Below are 26,837 nucleotides of genomic sequence, written 5' to 3'. Positions count from 1 at the left end.
CAATTAAGACTGTCCTAAGCTTCAGTTGCTTCAACTAGCACTTACCACCTGCAGCCAGCTATGCTTGTGCACATGTGGGCTTGTGCACATGGGTGTGTACACATGGGTGTGTGGGCATGTGCACATGGGCATGTGGGCATGGGTGTGTGGGCGTGTGCACACGGGTACAGAGGTCAGAAGCAGCTATTCACAGAGGATGAAATTACATCACTTACAGGGGAGACCACTGCAAACAAAATACAGCCTTTTCCAAAAGGAGGATACAGCAGGATGGAAACAGGGAACTAAATGAGCCTCTCTAATGAGATCTGTAAAATGGGTCTGAAAGCTCACAGCCAAGGCCCAAGAACTTGTGGGGCAGAGCTAGTGGCAGAGCAATCAGGAAGTGTCTTGGAAGGTAAGTTCAGGTTAAAGCAGGCGTATGGGCGTATGAAGGAATGACCTTGCCAAGGCACTGGGCTAAGAGTTAAGGGAGAGAAGAGAGGGTCAGAGGGTAGGGAGCCCAAGGACACAACGTGGGCATAGCCTTCCCAAGGCAAAGCCTGGTGTTCTTGATGAACCTGGAAAAGCAGTGCCTGGCTGGAATGGAGGGGCGGGGCCAGGCCAAATCACAAAGGGCCTTGTTCACTTGGGCAAGTGTGTAATACAGTGTGACATGCTTGGCACATTTCAGAAAGCTTACTCTAGCTACAACTGGGAGAGTAGGGCAAGAGGAAGGAAGAGAAGCAGGAAAGGACAGTGGCCTGAGGTAAGCGTGGGGGAACTGGGGGTGGTGGGGGTCAGCCACTCTGAAGGGTACTTGGAGGTAAGCCCACTCTAGATTGCTGCCTGCTTGGGAAAGGAAGGCCAAGGATGCTGAGCTGAGCTCCAATGAGGAAGGAGGAAGGAGAGTCAGGGGTTCAGAAAACAGAGCCAGGAGGAACAAGGATAGGAGGTGAGTGGAGCCGGATGCGAGGGATGGAGGATGAGCTGGTCTGAGTGCAAGCGACAATGAGGGATCCAGACCCTCCAAGGTAAGACAGCCGTCAGTGAAAAGCTGTCAGAGAGGAGACCCAGGCATTGAGGTCCGTGCCGACACAGCCAGGGCAGCAAGGTCTTCACAGAAACCAGAGGGCCATTCCTGGCCACTGATGAAAGGTCTGAAGGAGGATTCTTGGATTTAGTGACAATGTTTGGCCAGCAGTGGCCACAGAGGGAAAAGTGAACAGAGTCACAGTAAGAGGCCAGTCAGAAAGTTATCTGAGAAATTGGACAGGACTCAGCAATTTACAGTACTTAATGCTCTTTCAGGGCACCTGGGTCAGGTTTCCAGCATCTGTAAACACGGTAGTTTACAGTCATCTCAAACTCCAGTTCTAGGGGAGCCAACCTCTGACCTCTGCAGGTACCATGTGTACACGTAGTGCACACATATCCATGCAGGGAAAATACATTTTTTAAATGACTTTATATCAGAGGGAGGGATACAGTGCACATGTATGATACAGCTAGAAAGATGCCTGAAACTGACCCTTCATTCTTCCCATTATCACATACACTACCGACTTCCACCAAATCCCCAAAGAACCAAAAGTAGTAAGAGCAACCTGCCAGTTCCTACTATACACTGTTAAAAAGGAAAAAGACTGGCCTTTAGTACTTCAGAAGCAAAAAGGTCATGGCCCCATAAGACAGTATTTTGAACGACACTGGTCACCCCCACCTCAATCCTACACCAGCTTCTACACTGGGCAGAGCTTAGACCCAGCTTGCTGCAGCCTGGCCAGGTAGACAGTACAGGGCCAGAGCAGGACCAGCTCAGCTACCAAAGATGCTCATGGGACCACAGCATCGGACCCTCATCCTCCCGATCCCTCTCTAATCTCTGTAGTGCAGCTCTTTCAGAGACACCCAGGGAAGCTTGCATGCTGATTCCTAGAAGCATTACGTGGAGTTAATGAACTGTATCAAGTTAATCTCTCAAAAGTTATTTTAAAATAATCAAAACTTGGCTGGAGAGATGGCTCATTGGTTAAGAGCACTGGCTGCTTTTCCAGAGGACCAGGGTTCAATTCCCAGCAACCACATGGCAGCTCCCACATGTCTATAACTCTAGTTCCAGGGGATCTGGTACCCTCACACCAAAGCACATAAAATGAATAAATAAAATAATCAAAACCATTCAAAGACCTACATAAACCACAGAGAACTTGCCTGTTTGTATAGATGGCACACGCACTGCTGTTAATCCGTAAGCATTCGTTGTATTTACTAATGGCGTCTTTATAGTTTTTGTCCTTTACAAGTTGATTTCCTTCTTCCTTAAGGGCTTGAAACATTTTTTCATCTGTAGGACCAATAAAATAAACATATAGACAAAGCATTCCTGTAAATCCATCTATAAAATCTTAAGGAAATTATCAGCAAGCTCTCCATCATGAGTCGTGCCCTCACACAGGAGATGCTAGGCTAAACGGAACAAAACGTAACACTAAAGAAGAAAAGCTGTAGAAGGAACAGCTAGGATGCTGCTGCTTTCAAATTACAAGAAGTTAGTGCCACCATGTTACATACGCTGGAGAGTACAGTGCCACTGTGTTACACACACTGGAGAGTGCAGTGCCACTGTGTTATGCATGCTGGAGAGTGCAGTGCCACTGTGTTACACACACTGCAGAGTGCAGTGCCACTGTGTTACACACACTGGAGAGTGCAGTGCCACTGTGTTACACACACTGGAGAGTGCAGTGCCACCGTGTTACACACACTGGAGAGTGCAGTGCCACTGTGTTACACACACTGGAGCGTGCAGTGCCACTGTGTTACACACACTGGATTGTGCAATGCCACTGTGTTACACACACTGCAGAGTGCAATGCCACCATGTTACACACATTGCCATGTCTTCTCTTCCCGCTGGCATTCTGGAGACACTAAGAGGAGTGAGAAGTGTGTTAATGATGGAGGCAGTCAGCCATATACTGAGGCACAGGTAGTGAGATGACGCGAACAGACTCTCATAATGGCTGCTCCAGTGAACCCACAAGCCCACAGTTTCCAGTAATTGCAAAGCACACTGTCTCTTTAAGCACTTGGGTAATAGTACTTTAGACATTTCATGAAGCTGGGATTATGACAGCATAAGTCTATGAAATGGGTACAAATCGCATCAGCGAGTGGGCGTGGTGGAGCATGCCTGAGGTCCCAGCACTTGGGAGGGATTGGTGGGAGGACGGCACTCAGGGTTCTTCCTGGTTCCGCATTATGTTAGAGGCCAGTCTGGACCATGTAAGAACCCACCATGCTGGGCGGTGGTGGCGTTGTTCAGTTGTTATGAGCACTGTGCTCTTGTAGAGGACCCAAGCTTGATATACAGCATGCATGTCAGACACTTCCGATCTCTGTGAGCACCTGTACTCATGCACACATACCACAGAGACACAATTTTAAAAACCTGGGGACTGGAGAGAAGATGGCTCAGTGGATAAGAGCACTTGATGCTCTTACAGAGGACCTGGGTTCAGTTCCCAGCACCTACACGGTGGCTCACAACCGCATGTAACTCCAGTTCCAGGGTATCTGATGCCCTCTTCTGACACCAGACACATATGTGGTGCACATATGTACATGCAGGCAAAGTACTCATACACATAAAATAAATGTTCGAAAAAAAACCCAAAAGATTCAATAAATATTTGATGAATAGTGTCAAACATAAAGCCTGGTGTGCTATTACTCAGCATGCAAGTCTTCCTACTATATATCTGCACATTATTACCGTAGTGTATTATCTGTACATGTGATGTGTGTACCTCAGCAAGCATGTGGAACTCAGAGGCAGTCTCAGGCTGTCTGCTCTCTCCTTCCACCATGGGTCCTGGAGCCTGAACACAGTCTTCAGGTCTGCCCTGAGCCAGCTTCCCGGTTTCCTTTTAACACAGCACTCCTACACCTGTCACATTGCCACATGGTTTCCGGGAAAGCGTCATTCTTTTTCTTCCTCTCAGTAACACCAGCTCCACATTAAGACACCGCCAATGGCCTGGTTACTCCCTACCTTCCCCTGTTTCCCGTATACAAGGATGTAGGTGAGAAGCAGCTTCCTAAATGAAGTAAGGAGGGAGGAAAACCATGTCTGACATCACAGCTCGGCCTCTACTCCCTCATGGAGCTCAAGATGCCTCTGGAGGAAACATGGGTAGTCCTCTGTACCTGGGATGCTGGGCCTGTAGTTGTTGGGACATGGATCTTGGTCTGGGGTCTCTGCAGCAGGGCTCCAAGCTTGCAGTGGCTCAGATGCGGGTACAGTAGGAATGGGTGGCAGTCTCTCACGCCATTTTGATCCATCTAGCTCCATTAAGATTCTTGTTATTCTAAAGAGAAAGTGAACTGTTGGTATTGATCAAGGAATTAATGTTTTATACTAATGAAGGTTCGATCAAGAGTCAGACTACTACTGTGTGGTGGCACACACCTTTAATCCCAGCACCTGGGAAGCAAATGCAGGCTGATCTCTGAGTTCAAGCCTAGCCTGGTCTACAGAGTTAGTTCCAGGGCTACACAGTGAAACCCTGTCTCAAAAAACAAAAACTTCAGGTTGACCAGGTTGTACCTCTGTGCTTTTCTTAGATGTAGAAAAATATGCAGTCCATATAAACAAAATGTTTCCAAAGGATTTTCAAAGTTGCATTGATTACTTAAGTAGACCACTTTCTTTTCCTTTTTGTTTTTGTGTTTGTGTTTTGAGACAGGGCTTCTCTGTGCAGCCATAGCTGGCCTGGCGCTCACTCTGTAGATCAGGCACTTCCTGCTGACTGGGAAAGGATGAGCTGCATTTGTTAGTTAGGTCTATGATTGCACATACTTTTATTTTAAAAGTTTTATATTTATATACAGATGATTATAATACATATGATTTTCCTGTAGTTTCTTATACAGAAACTTCCATCATAAACTGTAGCTATAATAACTGCATCTCATTGGCTGGGTAAAAAAAAAAAATAAATTTAAAAGTTAATGTATAACCAATCACAACTGTAGAAGAAAAAGATTTTGGAAAAAAAGTATTTTAAAGCAAAATTTGTATTACCAGAAGAAAGGAAGGAAGAGGCAGTGGGAAGGAGATGCTGAGCTGCCTGATTTCCATGATGGGCAGTAATAAGTGGGAGAGTGGGACAGTGGCATTGCAGAAGTGAGGTGAGATCACTTAATTAACAAGAACATGGAAGCTGGGCAGTGGTGGCGCACGCCTTTAATCCCAGCACCTAGGAGGCAGAGGCAGGCGGATTTCTGAGTTCCGAGGCCAGCCTGGTCTACAGAGTGAGCTCCAGGACATCCAGGGCTACACAGAGAAACCCTGTCTCAAAAAACCAACCAAACAAAAAAAGATGAAAAGAAGAACATGGAAACCCTAGAGCTTCCTCATCTTTTTATAAAATGATAGCAGAGCTTTTAAATTCCATTACAAAGTGACAGTCTTAAAGTCAACTGCTCTGAAACTGTCCTCCTAGGTAAATGTACAATACGAACCACAGAAAGTTAAACATGGAGTCAGCATATTTCCCTCCCACATATACCAGAGAAGACGGGCGAGCAGAGGACACATATCCGGGGTGTCCTTTAACATTCTATTGTATTAGCAAAACGGTGGAAATAACCAAAGTGACCACCACCTGACAAATTAATAACAGAGATTCGATCTGTGCACACATGACTAGGACACCCTCCATAGATGCCCAGCACTGACTCGAGCCACACCATGGAGAGCACGCAAGCATCCTGCCACACACAACAGCACAGTCTACGATTCTATTCCTACGAAGTCGTCAGACTGGGTAAATCCATGACAGAGAGCAGACTGCTGGCTGCCAGGACTGAGGAGGGAGAGAGTGTCTGCCTGGTGGGGACAGGGCTGCCTGAGGGTGACAGGGAGCAGATTAGACAACTGGAAGCACTCGCTGCACAAGTCTGTGCTCACTACACACCATGGATGGTAAATTTTATCTTGTTTTAAAAAGAACAATGCAGAAAGTTGAGAGGTTAGATCAACACGGTCTCCCTCCACACTTCATGGCATTCCGCTCGCTGCCACAACCTTCGGCACGTTATTTGGCTCCCTGAAACACCATGGCGGTGTGAGCATGCATGTGTGCACGTGTGCACACAGAGGCCCAAGGTAGATATCCGATGTCTTTCCCAATCACTGTTTGTTTATTGTGGCAGCTCGCTCACTGGAACCCAGAGCTCATCTACCAGCTGGTCTGACTAACAGTGTATGGGGAGGCACCCCATTTCCGCTCCAAGTGCTGGAGTGACGGGCAGTGAGCATGCTCACCAGGCCCTTACACAGATTCTGGGGATCCATACCCTGGTCCTCAGGCTAGTGTGGCAAGTGCTTTCTCCACTGAGCTGTCGCTTCAGACCTAAAGACCTTTGGATCAGGCCCTCATCTTTGTCAGTACCTCAGACATTTTTTGACAACTGCCTAGCATGTGTGAGGCCCAGGTTCAATCCCAGAGCTCCAAAAAGGACACACAGAGAGGGAGCCAGGTGTGGTAGTGCATGCCTTTAACCCCGGGAGGCAGAGGTAGGTAGAGCTCTGAGTTTGAAGCCAGCCTGGTCTACAGATTCCAGGACAGTCAGGGCTATACAGAGACACTCTGCCTTAACAAAACAAAACATAGAAAAGAGAGAGAAGAAAGAAAGAAAGAAAGAAAGAAAGAAAGAAAGAAAGAAAGAAAGAAAGAGAGAGAGAAAGAAAGAAAGAGAAAGAGGAGGGAGGGAAGAAGGGAGAAAAACAGAGAAGAAGAAGGAGGAAAAGGAGGAGGAGGAGGAAGAAGAGGAGGAGGAGAAAGAGGAGAAGAAGAAGGAGAAGAAGAAAGAGGAGGAGGAGGAAGAGGAGGAGGAGGAGGAGGAGGAGGAGGAGGAGGAGGAGGAGGAGGAGAAGGAGAAGGAGAAAGAGAAGAAGAAAGAGAGGTGGGACACTTCCAGGGAGAAGATAGTCAAATTAAAAGCAAAACCCCAAGCCTAGGTTTACACAAGCTTTCTGTGTTGAAGAACACACTCATTCAACACATTTTAATTTAGGATACCAACCTCACAACACACTGCAGCTATGACGGTGGATACACCATAACTCCCATCCTTAGGAAGTTTCTAGTAAAATGGCAAGAAAAGGAATTTACGAAAAGAAACTCATTGCAGGGCAGTCCTCCCCTACAGCCCATTCACACTTGGGAGTCCTCCCCCACAGCCCATCTATACTTGGGAGTCCTCCCCTAGAGCACATTCACACTTGGGAGTCCTCCCCCAAAGCCCATCCACACTTGGGAGTCCTCCCCTAGAGCCCATCTACACTCGGAAGTTCTTTCTTGCTTTCCTTAATAAATCTATTTTGCTTTAGTAAAGCACACACACACACACACACACACACACACACACACACAGAGGGAGCTGGCAAAGAACATAACAATTGAAATGGACACCCAGAGGAGGCCATTGTTGTGGGGCACTGAGAAAGGGAACCTGAGCATGTTGGGTGGTAAGGCTTTCTGGTTCTGTTGGCTCACTTGATGTTGGTGCACCAAGGAACTTGTGGATGACTGTGGTTTGTCTAGTGTTGCCATAAATAATCAATAAAAGCCAATACCTGGAGAGCTTGGTAGTAAAAGTGTTCTTGGTTTAGGAATTATTATTATTATTATTATCATTATCATTATCATCATTGTGTTTTGAGTTAGGGTCTTACTATTTAAGCCCTAGCTAGGTAGAACTTGCTATGTAGACCAAGCTGGCCTTGAACTCTCAGAGATCCACCTGCCCCTGCCTTCTAAATGCATGCCACCCTGCCTGGTGATTTTTATTGCTGTTGTTGTTGGATCAATTTCACGTATGAGTGAAGGGTGTATGTGCACACCCAAGCAAACGCATGCACATGCGTTAGGATGGCACTCCATCCTAAGGTGTGCTTATTTATGTATTCTCTGTATGTTAGTGCTGTGTGCACGTATGCCTACATGACAAAAGAGGGCATCAGATCCAATTATAGATGATCATGAGACACCTTGTACTTGTTGGGAATTGAACTCAGGACCTCTGCAAGAGCAGCCAGTGCTCTTAACTGCTGAGATCCAGGACTTAGTTCTGACTCTGAAGTTCATGAAGGTGTTCAGAATTGTTACAGGCTTGGGCTCTCAGAGTCTGGGATGCTCAGACTTGGTGTGTACCTTTCCTCCAGTGAGTTGGGTGACTACCAAGGGAAAGCTCCGGCCAAAGCAGGATGGGACCCCGGGGAATGCCAGCGGGCAGGCCATCCTCTCTGTCTACCTGCACTCACATCCTTCTAGTATTCTCTTAGCACTCTCCAGAGATACTTCTAGTGAGTCCTCTGCAGAAGCCGTGGCTACGCAGCCACACCCATCTACAACCCATCCATTTCACTGTCTGACACTCCGGCCTACCTGGGTCCTCAGTCTTACACTGTTCCCCTAACTATAGTCTAGCTTGCTGAGAGGCAGAGACCACGCCACAGAGATCTGCCTTATGTCTTCTGCAGATGTGTGAAGCACGGCACACTAAGACCAGTGCAGGGTCCAGGACAGCCCAGGGATTCTTGAGAAGCTACCATTTGGGAAAATGGAACCAGAAAATACCATGCGTAACTACAAAATGCTATCCGATACATAGCTTTCGATTTTTAGCCGAGTACTATGAAGTCTGTGTTAGTGTTTGAGCTCAGGGCCACGCACTAAGGTTCACTTCCAAGTCTAAAGGCACTTGCTCTCTCATTCTCCCTCAGATGAGTTGGTCAGAATTTCAGTTAGATCAAACTCTCAAGTTATTTCATTCCCCACCCCCTTCTTTTTGTCTTCCTTTACTTCCTTCCCCCAGATGTCTGCTTACAAGGAGACATGAGCAGGTGCAGGAAGCATCTGTTCTGAGCATAAAGGACATGGGTGTCCCTGACACACGTGCTACCCACAGGAACACATAAGCCCTGTGATATGTGTACAGCACTCTGCTCACAGCACCTATTTAGATCCTGTCCTGGTGTCAGTGTGACTTAGACATCCATGAAAACACCTTCTCACACCCAGATTGAAGAAGCACATGGAAGCTGCACACGTGTTGTCAAGATGAAGTAAGTTCACAGAAATAAACAGAAAGATGTGAGAGGATAAAGCCAAGAAAAAGAGGGGATCGTTAGAAATCAAGCTGGCAAGAGCAGGCGTTCATATAAAATGAGTGAAAACCCGGGACACTGACAGCATTCTTATAGGGGGAAGGGTTCAGTGTGATCCTTCTGTAACAGAGGTGAACCCCAAGGGTGGCCTCAGACCAACTTACCTGTTAATACTGTCGCTGGCCAGCTGGATCCTACAATCTATCTGCAGCACTGTTTTATAATCCACATATGCATTCCTGTATTGCTCTAAGGTCTCATAGGCCATCGCTCGCCGCAGAAGAGGCTTCACTGAGAACGGATGAAGCTCCAGAGCCCTAAGAGGACAAGATGTCACATGTCATTTACCTTGAGAAGGATCCTATAATTTATATTTAGCAATGCAGACTGCAGTGCTGGACCCCACGCGTCAGAAAGACCCAAAGTTAAACAGTCATCCCATTGTCCTTGAACCCACTGACCAGAAAGAACTCTACCATCCTCAGGCCACAACGAGGTGTGAGCTCCCTAGCACAGCATCAGCCTCCTAGTCCCCTCCCCTGACAGAGCCAGGTGGACAAATTAGAAATAAAAGTCTCGCAGCTAAGGACATGGAACTGAGGCTCCCTGCAGCACATAAAACCAACCACACATATCTGCCTGCTGTCTCAGAGCTTAAGAGGTGAAGACAGACTTGCTGGGGCTCACTGGCCAGCCAGTCTGAGAGATCCTTAGGCAGGCAGTTCCCAGATCAGTGAGTGACTTTGTCTCAAACAATAAAATGGGGAGTGACTACCGAGGACACTGGATGCTGACCACTGGCCTACATACACACACACACACACATACACACACACAAATACACATACATAAACATGTATACACACACATATACACATGCACTCACACACATACACACACACAAAAATACACATACATACACATGCATGCACACACACATACACACACAAAATACACATACATACACATGCACACACACATATACACATATATACACACACAAAATACACACACATACACATGTTCTCTCTCTCTCTCTCTCTCTCTCTCTCTCTCTCTCTCTCTCTCACACACACACACACACACACACACACACAATTGTATCCACATATTTAACAAGGTGCCTTACTACTAAACCTGTGGTAGTAGTAGAACTTGCATGATGTTTTTTGAATTAGCCTTCTAACACTTTCTATGGTTCATTATTGATTATAAGGAGGGTATCATTAACAAACCAGAAGAGAATCAGGGACTAAGCCTACAACTGTTTATTAGTCATGAGTTTTCACATTACACTTTCAGTATCACTAAAGATAAATTCCATCTGTGAGGCCACAGTTGTGGAAGTGTCCCCTGCCACACCCGCGTCACCTCCACTGCAGCTCCAATAAAGAAGGCCCAAGCTTGGAATCTCAAACAGACAGAATGGGACACCGAACAGGAGATGAAGGGTTAGATTTTTTATTCTTTGACCACATCTTGAAAATGAGTGTGAGCTTGTGAATAGAACAATCTCCAACCACAACACAGACAAGTGTGGTAACCAGGAAGAGCTCACCAGGAGGCTGGCTGCTCAGTCAGCAGCTGAGACCCTCAGGGGTCTCCAGTGGGCAAGTCTGTCAGAAGGCAGCAAAAACAAGCAGGGGCAGAGAATGACCAGGCAACTTTAGCCTATCTAGGTATTCTAAATAGGAAGCTGTCCAGAGATGTGTGTGTGTGTGTGTGTGTGTGTGTGTGTGTGTGTGTGTGTGTGCATGTGTGAGTGCCCGTGTTTCCAACAACTTCAAGAGTTCTTCTGACAAACAGAAGTGTGATGTGGTTTGGGGTTGTTTGTTTTCTTTTGGCTGATAAACATTTATGCAAAAAAAAAACAAACAAACAAAAAAACCACTTTTAAGGCACCGTTTCTCTCATTTGTACTTAGGCGTGTGTACTGCCTGGTTTTGTGTCAACTTGACACAAGCTGGAGTTATCACTGAGAAAGGAGCTTCAGTTGAGGAAATGCCTCCATGAGACCAGGCTGTAAGGCCTTTTCTTAATTAGTGATCAAGGGGGAGGGCCCATTGTGGGTGGTGCCATCCCTGAGCTGGTGGTCCTTGGCTCCATAAAAAAGCAAGCTGAGCAAGCCAGGGGAAGCAAAACAGTAAGTAACATCCCTCCATGGTCTCTGCATCAGCTCCTGCTTCCTGACCTGCTTGAGTTCCAGTCCTGACTGCCTTTGGTGATGAACAGCAGTGTGGAAGTGTAAGCTGAATAAACCCTTTCCTCCCCAACTTGCTTTCTGGTCATGATGTTTGTGCAGGAATAGAAACCCTGACTAAGACAATGTGATAGCTTCTATATCTCACATGGAGTTTGCAAACTAAAATGTGGAGAAGCTGAAGATGGAGAAGGCCCAGAGCCTCATATGTACCACCAAAATTCCCAAGAGTGATTCTGCAAACAAACCTCTGGGAAACACTGCCCCTCCAGAGATACATAAACATTTATCTTCAGACTGGAGAGTCATTCAGTGTTAAAACCAACTGTTGTTCTTGTAGAGGACCAGAGTTCCTAGCACCCATATAGGAAGGCTTCACAACCACCTGTTACCCCAGTTCCAGGGGATCTGATACCTTCTTCTGGCCTCATTAGGTACTACACAGACATGCACACACAGAGACACAGACATACACAGACACAGACAGACACACACACACACACACAGCTTGATTTCTAACGATCCCCTCGTATTTCTTGGCTTTATCCTCTCACATCTTTCTGTTTATTTCTGTGAACTTACTTCATCTTTTTTTTTTTTTTTTAGATCTTGGGCTGGAGAGATGGCTTAGCTGTAAAGAGCACGTCCTGTCTTTCCAGAGGCCCTGAGTTTGAGTCCCAGCACCCATGTAAGGGAGCTCACAGCCACCAATAGCTCCAGCTCTTCAGGCACATACACATGTGGCAAACACATGCACACACAATTTAAAATAAGTTCCTTAAAAAGTTAAATCCTATAAACAATAGTTTCACAGGTTAAAAGGTTTCCCTAGTTTAAAATGCCTAGCTTTGTTTTTTTGAGTCAGGGTTTAACATAGCCCAGGCTGGCTTCAAACTCTGTTGCCTAGGATAACCTTCAACTCCTAATCCTGTTGCCTCCATCTCCCGGTGGCTGGGACTACAGGTGAGACACGGCTCCTGGCTTCTCTTCCAAGTTTGCCGTATACTACTACTTACCTGGTAATAAGAGCTCATGAAACTCAGAAAGCAACGATTATTTCAGAAAATTAAATAGGAAGCCTCTTTAAAAATGTGTGCAGTCTTTGGAGCTAGAAGAGATAGTCACACATTTTACTAATAAACTATTCCTGGTTCATACAGATTTAAATACATCCATATTTGAACATGTTCCTGAAAGCACAGTATGTCTTCTCTGGTATTAAACCTGGAGAGGATAGGGACTCCATAGGAAGACCAACTAACCTGGATCATTGGGGGTTCCCAGAGACTGAACCACCAACCAAAGCGCATACAAGGGCTAGAACTAGTACCCCACCAACACACACATGTAGCAGATGTGCAGCTTGGTCTTCATATAAGTCCCCCAACAGCTGGAGAGGGGGCTTGCCCTGACTCTGTGGCCTGCCTGTGGATCCTGTTCCCCTAACTGGGCTGTCTTATCTGGCTTCAGTGGGAGAGGATGTACTTAGTCCTGCAGTGACTTAAGGGGCCAGAGTGGGGTGATACTCAGGGGGACCTCCCCCTTCTCAGAGAAGGGGATAGGGGAATGGGGGAGGGGCCGCATAAGGGGGACTTGGAGGAGGGAGGATGTAAATTGAATGAATGAACAAATGAATGAATAAATGGATAGATAAATAAATAAATGAAAAAATCTGAGAATAAAAGCATCCCACTAGGTACTATCTCCAACTGTCCCGCTGGGACTCTCACCAGGTATCAAAGAAAACACCTAAGTAGGTCAGCCTACACAGAGGTCAGCCTTGACTAGCAGAGCCACATTCCTGGCTGAGAACACAACTCTAAGGTCATTCTTCCTAAGCTAAGGCCCTCCTCCCTTCCCAGCAGGCTCTCTGCTCTCCCCCAGGACCCAGTCCTCCTATGTGACACAGTGACATGGGCCTGCAGTCCCATCTTGGTTTCCTCTTAGGAAGTGCATTAGAAAGAAGTGCCCAGGTGAGAGGATGCTCCCTGCCAGTCACACTCACATGGCCTTCTCAGCCACACCGGTGGCAAAGGTTACCAGGTTCTGTGGGGAACGAGCTGATATTTGGGGCATCTGACTGTGTTGACAGCAGTATGCTCCTGCCATGACAGACTTCAGGCTGCCCGCCTGATGTCAAGTAACTCATGAAACCCTACAAGCATAGCAGTTAGCCAATGGGAGCCAGCAGAACTGTGGATGGAGACAGGCCAACCCAAAATATAAATGCCAGTCTATTAAACTTCAATCTACAATACTGGCTAAAACAAAACAACCAAGCAATGTAAAGCCTTCTTCAGACACTGGAAGCACAGACATTATCAAGCTTACTCTACACCAATAAGCTGACCAAGTCAATGAAGGAAACTGTTTGCCTTATAAACGGGGCTCATAGATTTATTATCCAAACTTCTGAGAATAAAAGGCATGACACACTCTAATTATATGAAACAGCAGGAGGAATCAGGCCTGTGTCAGTCAGTCTAGAACATCACTTCTTATTGTTTTCAGATGTGCTAATTGGTAGCTTCTTGCCACTTAATGGTAAAAGAAAGCAAAGTGTTTGGTTATTGTGCCTATGTTCACCCGGCCTTGCAGGCTACGGAGTACCATCGATGAGGAGGTTCAGCAGAGGCCGAGAGACTAAACCCAGTGCACCGAATGGGCTGGGAGTCTACAGGTGCAACAGGGGCAGGACCAGTGTTAGAGCCTGCCAATGACCAGGGCGCCTGGAGGAACCCAGTGCGTAGGCCAGCAGCCGAGCAGAGCTGAGAGTATGACCCATATCTAGAACAAGGTGGGAAAAGGCCTTGAACACAGGGCAGGAGAGGAAAGAAGTGGTCCAGTTTGGGGAGCAGGTGGTTCCAAAGAAGTTGATCTGGAGGGCAGTACTGTGTCACTGAATGCTTGCTGGAGACAGTCTGAGCAAAATCCAGTAGAAGCTGTCTCCCGTAATCCAGAAAGAAAGGGAAATCCACAGACGATGGTAGAAGAGGAGAGAAAAGGTTTGGATAATTTTTCAGTAGTGTGTGTGTATAGATGTGGGGATTTTTTACATTCTCGTCACAACACCTTATGACCAGTCTTAGAAACTAGGCTCTTACATAGAAAACTTGTTATTAATACTGCCTTCTTCACCTTGCCATTAATACCGTCTCTTGACAAACCTATAGCGCGTTTACCTGTCACAATCCTGGATGCAGCCCCTGCAGTTCCCTTCTTTGAGGTAGCATGCCGCTCTATTTGAATGCAAGATGCTTAGCTCATCCGCATTTGCGCTTCCTAAAACCACATTTAATTAAACACAGTTAAAATCCATTAGCAAAATCACAGTTCTCCAAAACGGGACTGCAATCTACGCAGCACTGCAATCAGACCTACAGCCTGCTCATCCTGCAGTTCCCAGGAGCTGTCCCCGCACCCGCCACACGGGGAAGGTAGGACAGAGACCCGTGTAAACCTGCCTGGCCGGCACAGGCTCCGCATTCCGAGGTATTGCTCACAGTACCCTTAATCAGCGGGGAGGAATGCGGGGCCAGCGCCTGTCACCGAGGCTCCCCTACCTGTGGGTTCCAGCTGCGCTATCGCCACCGAGTACTGCGCGGCTGCCTCCGAGAACTGCCCGCCGCGGAACAGCTCGTTGCCGCGGCTCTTAAGGACGCTGGGACCGTCTGCGGCTCGCGGCTCCTCCGGGTGGTGTTTGTCGCCGGTACCCGCTGGAGTCTCTCGCAGGCCTCCCTGCTGCTCGGCTCGGGGCCCTGATGTCCGGCTCCGCCGCGACCGCCTGCTACCCTCGCTCCGGATCATCAGCTTCTTCTGGATGTTGCCCATGGCCGCTGTAGGGAAGGGCGCGCGGAAGGTGAGTGCATCCCCGTCCAGCGATCCAGCCTGGCCGGTGCGGGCGGCGCCACCCCGCGGGCGGAGTCCCGGTTCCCCGACACCCCAAGTGGGCGTCCTGCTTGGCCTGCCCCAAGATCCCCAAGGACCGGGTCCAGTGCTCTTCTGCACTGAGCCAGCTGAGATTAACCCCTTAACTGCTGGATGGAGAGCAAGCGCCTAGGAGCTGGCCCTTCAAAGCCATCTCCAACACCAGCACACCTGTCCGGGTAGTGCTGCTTGCATTTATTTCCAATTCTGGATAAGTGAAGTCACTAGAACTTGATCTACACAATGACGACTATGGCCAAGCACCATCTTCCTTATGTGAACGAACTGGGAGAAAACAGTCATTTGAAAGATAAAGTCTTTTCAATTCATTTCAAAGTGAATTCAGCACAATCTTGGAGCGTATATAAGCTCAATGAGGCCTTAAAACTAGTAAAACTCTCCATTCATACTGCATGTAGTGACGAATGTCTGTAACCATGGCTCTTGGAGGGGATGACAAGTCCCAGGCCTGCATGGACTACCTAAGAAGACTGTCTCAAAAAATAAAATCAAAATCGTGATTTTTCTATTCAAATGCCTTATTCAAACTGAAGTCTTTTTTTTTTTTTTTTTTTTTAATTAAGCTGCAAGTTTCAGGCATTGTACTTCAGCTATGGTGTCAGTATTTAAAGCAGAGTAACTAAGTACCTCAAACCACGGCTTGTTGTTCTTTGTTTTGGTTTTTCAAGACAGGGTATCTCTGTATAGCCCTGAAACTCACAGAAAGCAATGCTTTTTTAAAAAGGTTTTAAAGGCTGCTGGTGGTGAAAGGGATGCAGGCAGGGCTGCGCACTGAGACTGTCTCAAACAAAACCTAGCTCACAAATACCCATGTTCAAAGCATTCTTTTTTTTTTAAACAATTTCTAATCTGACTTTTCCTGGTTGTGTTTTCCATCTTCTTTCATATACAGAAAGGTCTGTGAGAACTGAGAGAACCACATTATCTCCTGAAAACCCATGGTGACTACCAGACCACAGTCAATGAGCCTAAGGGCTGTCAACACAGTGACAGTGGGAAAGACAATAGCTTTCTCCCTTCTTTTGGTTTTTTTTTTTTTCAGACAGATTCTTATACATAGCCCAGGCTAGCCTGTACTCATGACAACTCTCCTGCCGCAGCCTTCTGAGTATTAGACATTACAGTAGTGAGCCACTATGCTCAAATGCAAGGTTCATAAAACATCTAATTTGAATCAGTAACCAAAAGAGGTTCAATTATTGTAACAACAGAAAATATTTTTGATAATCAAAATAAATCATAAGACTGGATCCAGTAGGAACACAGAGCAAAGCCCCAGTTTTCACTGGTAGCTACTACTCAAGTCCTCACCCTGAAGCACAAGCTGGAGTAGACAGAGAGAGAAGGTGATGTGGGGGAGGAAGGAGGATGGGCACCCCTGCCTGCTGAGAACCAAAAACAAACAAACAAAACAAAAAGAAACAAAACAAAGCTTTGGTTTTTGTGGGTTTTGTTTTGTTTTCTGGAAAAGTAAGCACAGGGACCTATAGGTCTGGCTGAAAATTCAGTGATGGGACAATGCTGGTGGACTGTCAGGAGGCGGAGTCATAAAGTGATGGGACAATGCTGGTGGACTGCCAGGAGGCGGAGTCATAAAGTGATGGGACAATGCTGGTGGACTGCCAGGAGGCGGAGTCATAAAGTGATGGAACAATGCTGGTGGACTGTCAGGAGGCAGAGTCATAAAGAGACATTGTCTCTGCAGTTGCCAACACAAACAGGATCATCAGAGTGTGGGTGTGGGTGAGATTCCCAGGTCCCCAGAGGAATCCCTGAGATATCTACCTAAAGGGTAACCCAAGGAGTCTCTTGTGGAGATGGAAGAGTGAATGCCTGAGGCGACAGAAGACCAGGAGCATGGACTGGCTTGGATGGGAAAAGGGTCAACCACAAGGAGCATTAGAAGGGAGTGGTACAAAAAGAAAGTCTGAGGAAAACATTAATAGTCTGTCTGAATGACATACTAAAATGACACACGCCATGACCAAGAGGGATGTCTCTAAAGAATGAAAATGTAGAGGCAGGAGACATGGCCTAGTGGTTAAGAGCACTGGCTGCTCTTGCAGAGTCCTGAGTTCAACTCCCAGCAACCACATGATGGCTCACAACCATCCATAACTCCATTTCCAGGAGACTCTGACACACTCTGAGAGCACCAGGTATGCATGTGGTATAATTACATACATGCAAATAAAACACTTGTATACATAAAACAACAAAAAAAGAAGAAAATGTTAGCTCAACATTAGAAAGCCAATCAATTTCAAATATAGTGGTGCAAGCCTATAACTCAGAAAGCAGAGGTGGGAGAGCACAGTTCCAGGCCAGGCTGGTCTACAACAGAGAGACCCTGTCTCAAAAAAAAAAAAAAAAAAAAAAAAAAAAGACAAATAAAGAGCTACATCATATGGTTGCATTGGTATAAAACAAAAAAAAAAGCAAAACCATAAAAAACAAAGGACTAGTGACTGGAGGTGGGCAGGTAGAGTGATGGGTGATGGAGTGAGAGCCTTCCAGGATGATGGAAACGCCCCCAAATCAGCATCAAATTTGCAAACTCTGTTGAAGAGCAGCAGAGGGTGACTGACTGTTTTTTTAAACTAAAAGCCCTTCTTTCCAAATAAAGATAGATACAAAAGCAGGAGAGGAATGGTCAAAAATGTGTGTGTGTGTGTGTGTGTGTGTGTGTGTGTGTGTGTGTGTGTGTGTGTGTGTGTGTCTGTGTGTGGTGTGTGTACATGGGTGTGTGTCGTGTCTGTGGATGTATCGAAGCCAGGGCCTCTTACCTCACTGTCATCAGACTGAAGCAGGACGGCCGTCCTATATTACTAAATAGATTCCTAAGATGTTTCTCTCTGATAGTCCCGATACAATGCCATCTCCACCCCCACTCCACACACCCCAGCTTCAGATCCTCAGAGAGTGGAGCTTCAAGAGAATAGCCAGGACTATATAGAGACCCTGGAGAGAAAAGAAAAAAGAAAGAGAAAGAAAAATAGAGAGAGGGGAGAGAGGAGAGAGAAAATGAGAGAGACCATCTCTGATTGTCATTCTGTGCCTTCCCACAATCATGTATAGATTAGCAGATACTTAAATGTGCTATAGTCAAAAATGTGTATCAACATTTTCAAAAACAGTTTAACTTACAACAAAGGGCATTTTCTTCCTCCATCTTGGCCACTTTGATAGAAAATACATTTAATTTAATTTTCATAATTAATAATACATGATTATACTAGTAATTTCCCCAGTAATTGTCTACTAACATGTCTGTGCATTCTGTGATGACTTGTTTTGTAACCTGTTCATATCATAAGCTCATTAACCCTTTGCTGCCTGCCCTAGGTTGGAGTTCACCTTCAGTGGTTCATGTGCTACCAAACAGAATGAGTGGTGTTCTTGTGTTCATGTAAATCAGATTTATCTTGATTGTTATGATTTTGTATATTGTTGCAACTCTTAGAAATCTCTGTCTTATACCTCCAAGTCCTGTGGAATTTCAGGATGTTTATGTTATTTTTCTGTTTGTGAGTGACTTTAACTTTCTTATATTTCACTTTAAACAACAATGCACTATAAGAAACTAGATGTTCACTTGTGTGTTTGGTTTTTGAGACTGGGCTTATGGAGCCCAAGCTGGCCTTGAGCTTGCAATGTAGACAAAAAAGGGTGACCTTGAACTTCTGATCTCCTTCCTCCACCTCCCAAATGCTGGGATCATAGACAAATGTTATGCCAGGCTCAGATGCTCACTTTGTCTGATTGCTTTTCAGACTGTATAAGGAAAGAGATAAAGTATCAAAACCATGGCCAGGGCATAGCGAACATTTCTAACAGTCCTGCTAGGGAAGAAGAAACAAATAAATGGAAGCCCTGAGAGAGACCTGGAGCTCTGGTGAGCTGGCAGGAGTTCTGAAGGAAGCAGAGGTAGGAGGGACAGGCGAGGAGAACCCCGTGACCATACAGCTTCCACCGCAGAACAGGGCTTCAGAAACTGTCACTTGTGAAACTGAATCCTGTGCCTTCTGTGCTCCTTCCATCGGGATGCACTGGGTCTGACAGGTTAATTCCCAATGAGTGAGCTATTGACCAGAGGCCCCAAAGGCACCCAGAACCATGCAGGCCACCACCATTGCTCTTGTGCCTACTACAACCAGACGATGAGACCCTTGCACTAGCTGCAGGAAACTGCCTCTGCAGGCTGGCCTTCACAGTGCTGGAAAGTACTCTGCTGCATGCCAGAAGAGAAAAGACAGTGGTTTCACCCTGTGCTGGATGCTACATGCTATAACACCAACCTGCAAGCAAAGATTGCAGTGTGACATAATAGTGGGAAAGCTATTTATGGGGCAGCCAGCGCTCTCTTGATTGCATTTGAGGTCTGCTCCACAGTAGGAAATCTGCTCATGGTATAGCAAACCAGGTAAAGACTCATGATTAGGACATCACAGGCTCTCAGGAGACTGTACTGATGTCTTCTTATAAATATTCATGCTGTTAAAGACTTTCTAAATATTTGTGTTTATATTCATAGATGTTTTGCTGGTCAGAGAGAGGTCTTACAGTGCTGTGTAGTAGAGAATACAATGCATTACTTTTCAGAAGCAACAGTGACTACGAGTGCTGGGTGTGTTTATCAACACACCTGCACCTGAGGCTCAGGGGCAGAGAGAAATGGATGCAGACAATTGCTGGAAAATGCTGTCCCCTGGTCATCACATGGCTGTTGCACACATGAACCCACAGCAGCCGTGGTTACCTAAATAAGACCTGTACAAGACCAAGCCAGAAGGGGGGGCACACACCAGCACATCACAGGCTTCATAGAGAAGGGGGGAGCACACACTAGCACATCACAGAGCTTCATAGAGAAGGGGGGAGCACACACCAGCACATCACAGGGCTTCATAGAGAAGGGGGGAGCACACACCAGCACATCACAGGGCTTCATAGAGAAGGGGGGAGCACACACCAGCACATCACAGGGCTTCATAGAGAAGGGGGGGAGCACACACCAGCACATCACAGGGCTTCATAGAGAAGGGGGGAGCACACACCAGCACATCACAGGGCTTCATAGAGAAGGGGGGAGCACACACCAGCACATCACAGGCTTCTTAGAGAAGGGGGGAGCACACACCAGCACATCACAGGGCTTCATAGAGAAGGGGGGAGCACACACCAGCACATCACAGGGCTTCATAGAGAAGGGGGGAGCACACACCAGCACATCACAGGATTTCATACAGAAGAGGGGAGCACACACCAGCACATCACAGGATTTCATACAGAAGAGGGGAGCACACACCAGCACATCTTGGCTTGAAGAGGTGACTATGAAGCCATGTTAACATGGTGCAGTATAGGAGGACAGATACGTAAGTCATTACAAAAGAATGACACCCACAATTCTGCTGTCCACACGAGACTGACCAATTAGTTCTCTGACATGGAGTAAAGTCCATTTGAATGAGTCAGGACAGTCTAAACAAATGGTTTAGAGAATTAGAAAAGCAGGCTAGGTGTGGTGGTCCATACCCTTTACCCAGCCTTGGAAGGATGTGGAGCAGAAACAGGCAGACTTTTGAGTTTAAAGGGAGTTCCAGGCCAGTCAACACAAGTTAGTGAGACCCTGTCTCAACGACAAACTCAACAACAAAAACTTTGAAGGAAACACAGAAGAAAAATCTTCCTGCTTTTTGACTAGGCACAGTGCTCACAGAGAAGACACTGACAACATGATTATGTTCTAAAATTGAGTAAATTTAACTTCAACAAAATTAAAAACCTTTGTGTTGTTAGAATAGTAAAAACCTGCAATGTGGATGGGCAAACACGTGTGGATGCGACTTGGATAAGAGCCAGGCTTGGCAGCACACCTTGAAGTGATCCCTCATTTCAGAGGTTGGGTCAGGAGGACCTGGAATGCAAGGTAATTTTCTACTACATAGCAGTTAGTAAGATGACCCACTTAAACGCTACTGGAATGCCGGACATGGGGGTGCGTACACAATCCCAGCTTCAGGAGACAGCAGATTTAAAGTTAACTTGCAAATGGCTGGTGTCATGTACACACAGCCACTGAGAGTGAACATTTGGCAACAACTCTGAATACAAGGGGAAAAATAAGTTTTGGAGATTGTATTTGTGATGGTTTTTCTTGTCAACTTGACTACATATGAAATTAACTAAAATTTAAAAAAAAATCAGGGCATACCAGTGAGGGAATTTTGCTTAATTTGAAGTGGGAAGATTCCCTTCTAATCTTTGGGGTGGGAAGATGCATCTTTAACCTAGATCTTCTGAGGTGGGAGGACCCACCTTTAATCTGGGCCACGCCTTCTGCTGGCAGCCTAAGGACATGGAAGCCGGACGGTGCAGCTCTCGGCCTGCTTGTCCTCACCTCAATAGCAAGTCCATTCTTGCACTGACATTGGAGACTGTTTCTTTGAGATTTCAGCATACACTAAAGACCAGTTGAGACATTCAGCCTCCTGGACTAAACAACTACTGGATTCTTGGATCTTCCATTCATAGGAAGAAGTTGTTGGGCTAGCTGGATCCCAGCCTGTAAGGCATTCTAATAAATTCCCTTTCTATGTATACAGAGAGATTCATTCTATAAGTTTTGTTGCTCTAGAGAATCCTAATACAATACTAAACTCTATTTAATAAAGAAAAGATGGTAACCAGGCATGGCCTTTAATCTCAACCCTTTGAAGGCAGAGACAGGTGAATCTCTGTGAGTTCCAGAACAACCAGGGCTACACAATGAGGGCCTGAATAATGATGATGATGGTGGTGGTGATGGTGATGGTGATGGTGATGGTAATGGTGGTGGTGGTGGTGGTGGTGGTGGTGGTGGTGGCGGTGGTAACGACAACAAGGAAGAGGAGGAGGAGGAGGAGAAGGAAGAAGAGGAGGAAGAAAAGGAGGAGAAAAAAAAAGAAGAAAAGGAAGAAGAGGAGGAGACTCGCCAGCAGGTAAAGGTGCTTGGTACCAAGTCTGACACCCTGAATTCAATCCCAGGACCAATGTACTAGAGAAAGAACTGGCTCCGACAAACTGTGCTCTGACCCCACATATGTGTTACATGTGTCCCTACCCAGCACACAAAATAAATAAACGTAAAAATAAATTAAAAAGAAAAGCAGTACTAAACTTGACTGTAGACTTTAAGGTAAAGCTACCATGGGAAACTAACAATTTCTGTAACAACAGAGCCCCGCACCCCCCCACCCCCCTGCCCCCCACTGCTGAAGCCTCATGATGAAAACAGTCTGAGAACTAGAATGAAAAGATGCCTCACCCTCATCTGTGCTGCCATCTTCACGCTCATCTCCGCTTCCCTTTCCACCTTCATCTCCTGAGTTTTCAATTTCCTCAATAGCCATCCTCTTCCCTTTGGTTTGGAGCTCAGAGGCAGGCTCTGAATTCTTCAGATCTCTTTCAACCTCTGACAAGGTTTTCTGCAACATAATTAAATGTTTTTCTTTTAATAAAACACAATCATTCTTTCTGGAAAGAATATGAAGTTACTTTAAATGAATAAACTTGAAAGTTCAGTCTAGTCTTCTTTTATAATAATTTCATTGTTTTGTCTGATTACAATGACTATGCCCACTCTAAAATAAGCAAACAAATGGATAGTGAATAACATTGTAACATAGACACAAAACAGGCAGAAGAGGCAGCTCAGAGGTTGAGAGCGCTGGCTGCTCTTGCAGAGGACCTGGCTCAGTTCCCAGCACTGTGTGGCCGCTCACAGCTGCTGTAGCTCCCACCACAGGAGCCCCGTGCTCTCTTTCTGACTCCTGAGGCACCAAGCATGCCTGTGGTGCAGACATGCATGCAAAACACCAATACACAGAAAATACATTTTAAAAAAGAGAAGGAAAAGAAGTCACCTGAACTGCTTGCAGTCACTTAACCCTGCTGAGTTCTGGAGAGCTTCTAGGTATTTCTGTGTACAAACACTCACACAGATGGGCAGTTTATACGGATGAAATAAAAACATGTACTGTAAAGGACAGTGTTCAAAATTCTGAGATATTTTATGCCATCTACAAAGAAAGACATTTATATGTCCCTCCCCATTAAATATTTAAAATTATTTTACTTGTGTAAATGTATGCGTTGTCATACATGCTGGTGTCTGCAGAGGTCAGAAGAGAGTGTCAATCCCCTGCAGCTGGAGTTACAGGCTGTTGTAGTCTGCCTGATATGGGTGCTGAGAACCAACCTGGGTCCTCTGGAAGATCAGCAAATGTTACTTTTTTTTTTCGGTTTTTCGAGATAGTGTTTCTCTGTGTAGCCCTGGCTGTCTTGGAACTCACGCTGTAGACCAGGCTGGCCTCGAACTCAGAGATCCGCCTGCCTCTGCCTCCCAAGTGCTGGGATTAAAGGTGTGCGCCACCACTGCCCGGCATGTTACTAATTACTATTGCTGAATCACCTCTTCGGCCTCTAAAAGTTACATTATTCGTGTGTGCAGGTGCATGGATGTGCGTGCGTGCATGCATGCATGCATGTGTGTTCCTCAGTCACCACACACACACTCACCCAGCACTAACGGGCTACTCTGTATAATCAGTGTAGGACTCGGGAACACGAGGAGCCTTGGTGACTGTGAGTAAAAGCCCCTCCTGCCTGACCTAGGATACTATGGTGGTTTGAAGAATAATGGCCCCTGTAAACTCAGATTGGAATACTTAGTCCCTCATTGGTAGATCTGTTTTGGAAAAGATTAGGAGATCTAGCCTTATTGGAAGAGGTGTATCACTGGAGTTGGCTTTGAGGTTTCTATCTCTGTCTGCTGGTTGTGAACAAGATGTAAGCTAACTCTCTCTCTCTCTCTCTCTCTCTCTCTCTCTCTCTCTCTTTCTCTCTTTCTCTCTCTCTCTCTTTCTCTCTCCACACACCTTTAATCATAGCACTTGGAAAGCCAAAGCAGGCAGAGTTTGAGGCTAGCCTGGTCTACAGAGAGAGTTCCAGGACAGCCAGGGAACTCCAAAACTCCAAAAACCAAAGCTGTAAGTCATGCCTGCCTGCCTGCTGCCATACTCCCCACCATGATGGTCATGGACTTACCCTCTGCAACTGTAAGCAAGACCCAATGAAATGGTTTCTTTCTAAATTGCTTTGGTTATGGTATCTCTTCATAGCAATAAAGCAGTAACTAAGACAGATACCTTGTATGTACCACTCAGCCATCTTAATAATTTGCAAATAGAGTGAAGTCTCATATCTTTCCTAGTCTTGGCAGTTCCTCTTCAGGCTCAGAACCACACTTCCCTCATAGCTTGCTCTCTCCTATCTCAGGAGATGTCAACACTTTAGAGCCTTTGACCTTTGTAAAATCTGTGGACTCACCCCCAACATGATTTATTCAACAAGTCTGATGCCATTTTTCTTAAAGGTTTAATGATTTATTTTATGTATATGAGTACACTGTACTGTCTTCAGACACACCAGAAGAGGGCATTGGAAGAGCAGTCAGTGCTCTTAACCTCTGAGCCATCTCTCCAGCCTGACTGATGCCATTTTTAACATAAATTCAAAACAATCTGGGCATGGCAGCAAACACATCCTTAATCTCGGCACTTGGGAGACAGAGGCAGGGAAATCTTTGTAAAGTCACTCCAGTCTGGTCTATACAGGGAGCTCCAGACCAACCACAGTTACATGCTGAAACCCTGTCTTAAAAACCTTTATATAAGGAAGATCAGAAACAGAAAACTACAGAGTTAGGCTTTAAAATATCATTGTCCATCCTTACCTTGGCCAGGTCATTGTCAGGCTCTACCTGCAGCACCCTTCTCAGGTCATCCAGGGCCTCGGGGAGCTTGTTTTGATGCTTATATGTGGTAGCCCGTCTCAGGAGAGCTGAAAGTGTCCCAAGATAAATGCTCAGTCATTTAACATGTACCATGATAGTGCCAGCATAGTTTGAACAAGTTCCCAACAAGAGGGAAAGTATAAGCAAGACACTAGCAGGCGGACCTTGAATCCCCAGGTCCGTGTGGTGGCACACACATGACCCTGCCATATGCAGAAGGGTCTTCATTGGGTAGCAGCCTGATTTTTAAATTTCTTGAGACATCCATACATGTGTATCATGCTTTGGTCAAATCCACCCTTTCGCCCTTCCCTCCAATTCTTTCTCCTAACAGCTTCTCACTCCCCATTTCATATGCTCTCTTTTTAACAACAAAACCAACAGAGTCCACCTGGTGCTGTCTGAATGTGTGTGTGTAGGCTAGGTACTGACGCAGGAACAGCATGGTGGTTTGAAGGAGAAATGTCCCCATGGGTATTGGCATTCGAATTCTTGGTCCAGTTGATGGGGCTATTTGGAGGTGGGAGTTGGGGGGTTAGGAGGTGCAGGAGCCCTCCTGGTGGACACACAGTAGGATTGTGAGGTAGAAAGCCTCACCCTACTTCCAACTGGCTCTCTCTACTGTTTGCAGTTAACCCCGTAGCGCTCTGCTGCCTGCTCCTTTGGCCAGGCCTCTCCACCATGATGGACTCAGACAAACTCCTCTGTTAAGCTGTCTTGGTCATGGTGTTATCACGGCAAAGAAAAGTAACTCATACGGGTCTCTTCTCAGGGGCTATGTCTGAAGAGAACTGACCTCCCTCCTTAGCTCCAGTCTCTTTGTAATAACCGGAGCGGGGCGTCTCACAGGCTGGACCTGCTGATCCATCTGCCCCTTTCCCAATGCCCTGCACCGTGTTGCTGCACTGGGGAACCACTTTCTGAACAGTAACGCTTGGCTTCCTTCAGTCACCACTGCTCTTAGCTCATTGTTTTCTGGAAACTTAGGAGATTGCTTATAGAAATTTTGTAGGCACTGATTGGCCAAAATAGATAAAGCACATTAGTGAACTCCAGTCAGCCAGTTCTTTTTGTTTGGTGGTGGTAGGAAGGGTTGTTTGTGTTTGGCTTGATTTGGTTTGGTGTTTTGAGACAGGGTCTCAGCATAGGCTGGTTTTGAACTCACTGTACAGACAAGGACAACCTTTAAACTCTGGTCCCCCTGAGTCTACCTCCCAAGAACTGGAATTACAGGCATGGGCCACGTCACCCAGCTCTGTACAGCTGTTTCTAAATGATCGGAGCTGGAGGAGGCAGTTACGGGAAAGACCTAAATCCTAGTTTTCATGTCAGCTAGGCAAGAGAACTGGAAGTCTGGGCCAGCCTGAGTTACATAGTAACGTCCTATCTCAAAATAAACAAAACAAAAAAACTAAACTAAACCAAAACAATCCCAAGTTAACTTAGGATGTAGACCCATGGTGTAGTCCTGGTGACTACATCAGCTGGGGTCAGGAACTAGGCACTTCGGCATTTTGTGTTAGCATTTTTTTTTTTGTACGTTTCAATTTATAATTTTATAATCATTTAATACTAGCAATGTACCATTCTAGTCCCTTGGTCCCTTATACGAGAGAACTTTACATAGTAAAATGGTATCTTGAAGAAAAAAAAAAAAACAGGCTCAATAATTCTGAAATGTAAGAAATGGT

The 26,837-nt window shown here is 46.0% G+C and overlaps 1 protein-coding gene across 3 annotated transcripts in view; it reads right to left on the bottom strand.

The window, feature by feature from the left end:
* Positions 1–26,837, bottom strand: part of Spag1 (sperm associated antigen 1) — a 52,164-nt gene that overhangs the window by 8,859 nt on the left and 16,468 nt on the right. For all 3 annotated transcript variants that reach the window (XM_034516799.2, XM_076911263.1, XM_076911264.1), the window contains 7 exons: positions 25,087–25,193; positions 22,618–22,777; positions 14,924–15,196; positions 14,543–14,642; positions 9,325–9,477; positions 4,192–4,352; positions 2,194–2,326 (listed from right to left, as the gene is read on the bottom strand). In XM_034516799.2, coding sequence (XP_034372690.1) covers positions 2,194–2,326; positions 4,192–4,352; positions 9,325–9,477; positions 14,543–14,642; positions 14,924–15,196; positions 22,618–22,777; positions 25,087–25,193 — 1,087 coding nt within the window. The remainder of the gene's footprint in view (positions 1–2,193; positions 2,327–4,191; positions 4,353–9,324; positions 9,478–14,542; positions 14,643–14,923; positions 15,197–22,617; positions 22,778–25,086; positions 25,194–26,837) is intronic.

This window comes from Arvicanthis niloticus, chromosome 13 (assembly GCF_011762505.2).
Source record: "Arvicanthis niloticus isolate mArvNil1 chromosome 13, mArvNil1.pat.X, whole genome shotgun sequence".
Taxonomy (NCBI): Eukaryota; Metazoa; Chordata; class Mammalia; order Rodentia; family Muridae; genus Arvicanthis; species Arvicanthis niloticus.
Note: the sequence above shows the minus strand (reverse complement) of the source record. Positions and strands in the feature narration are given on the sequence as shown.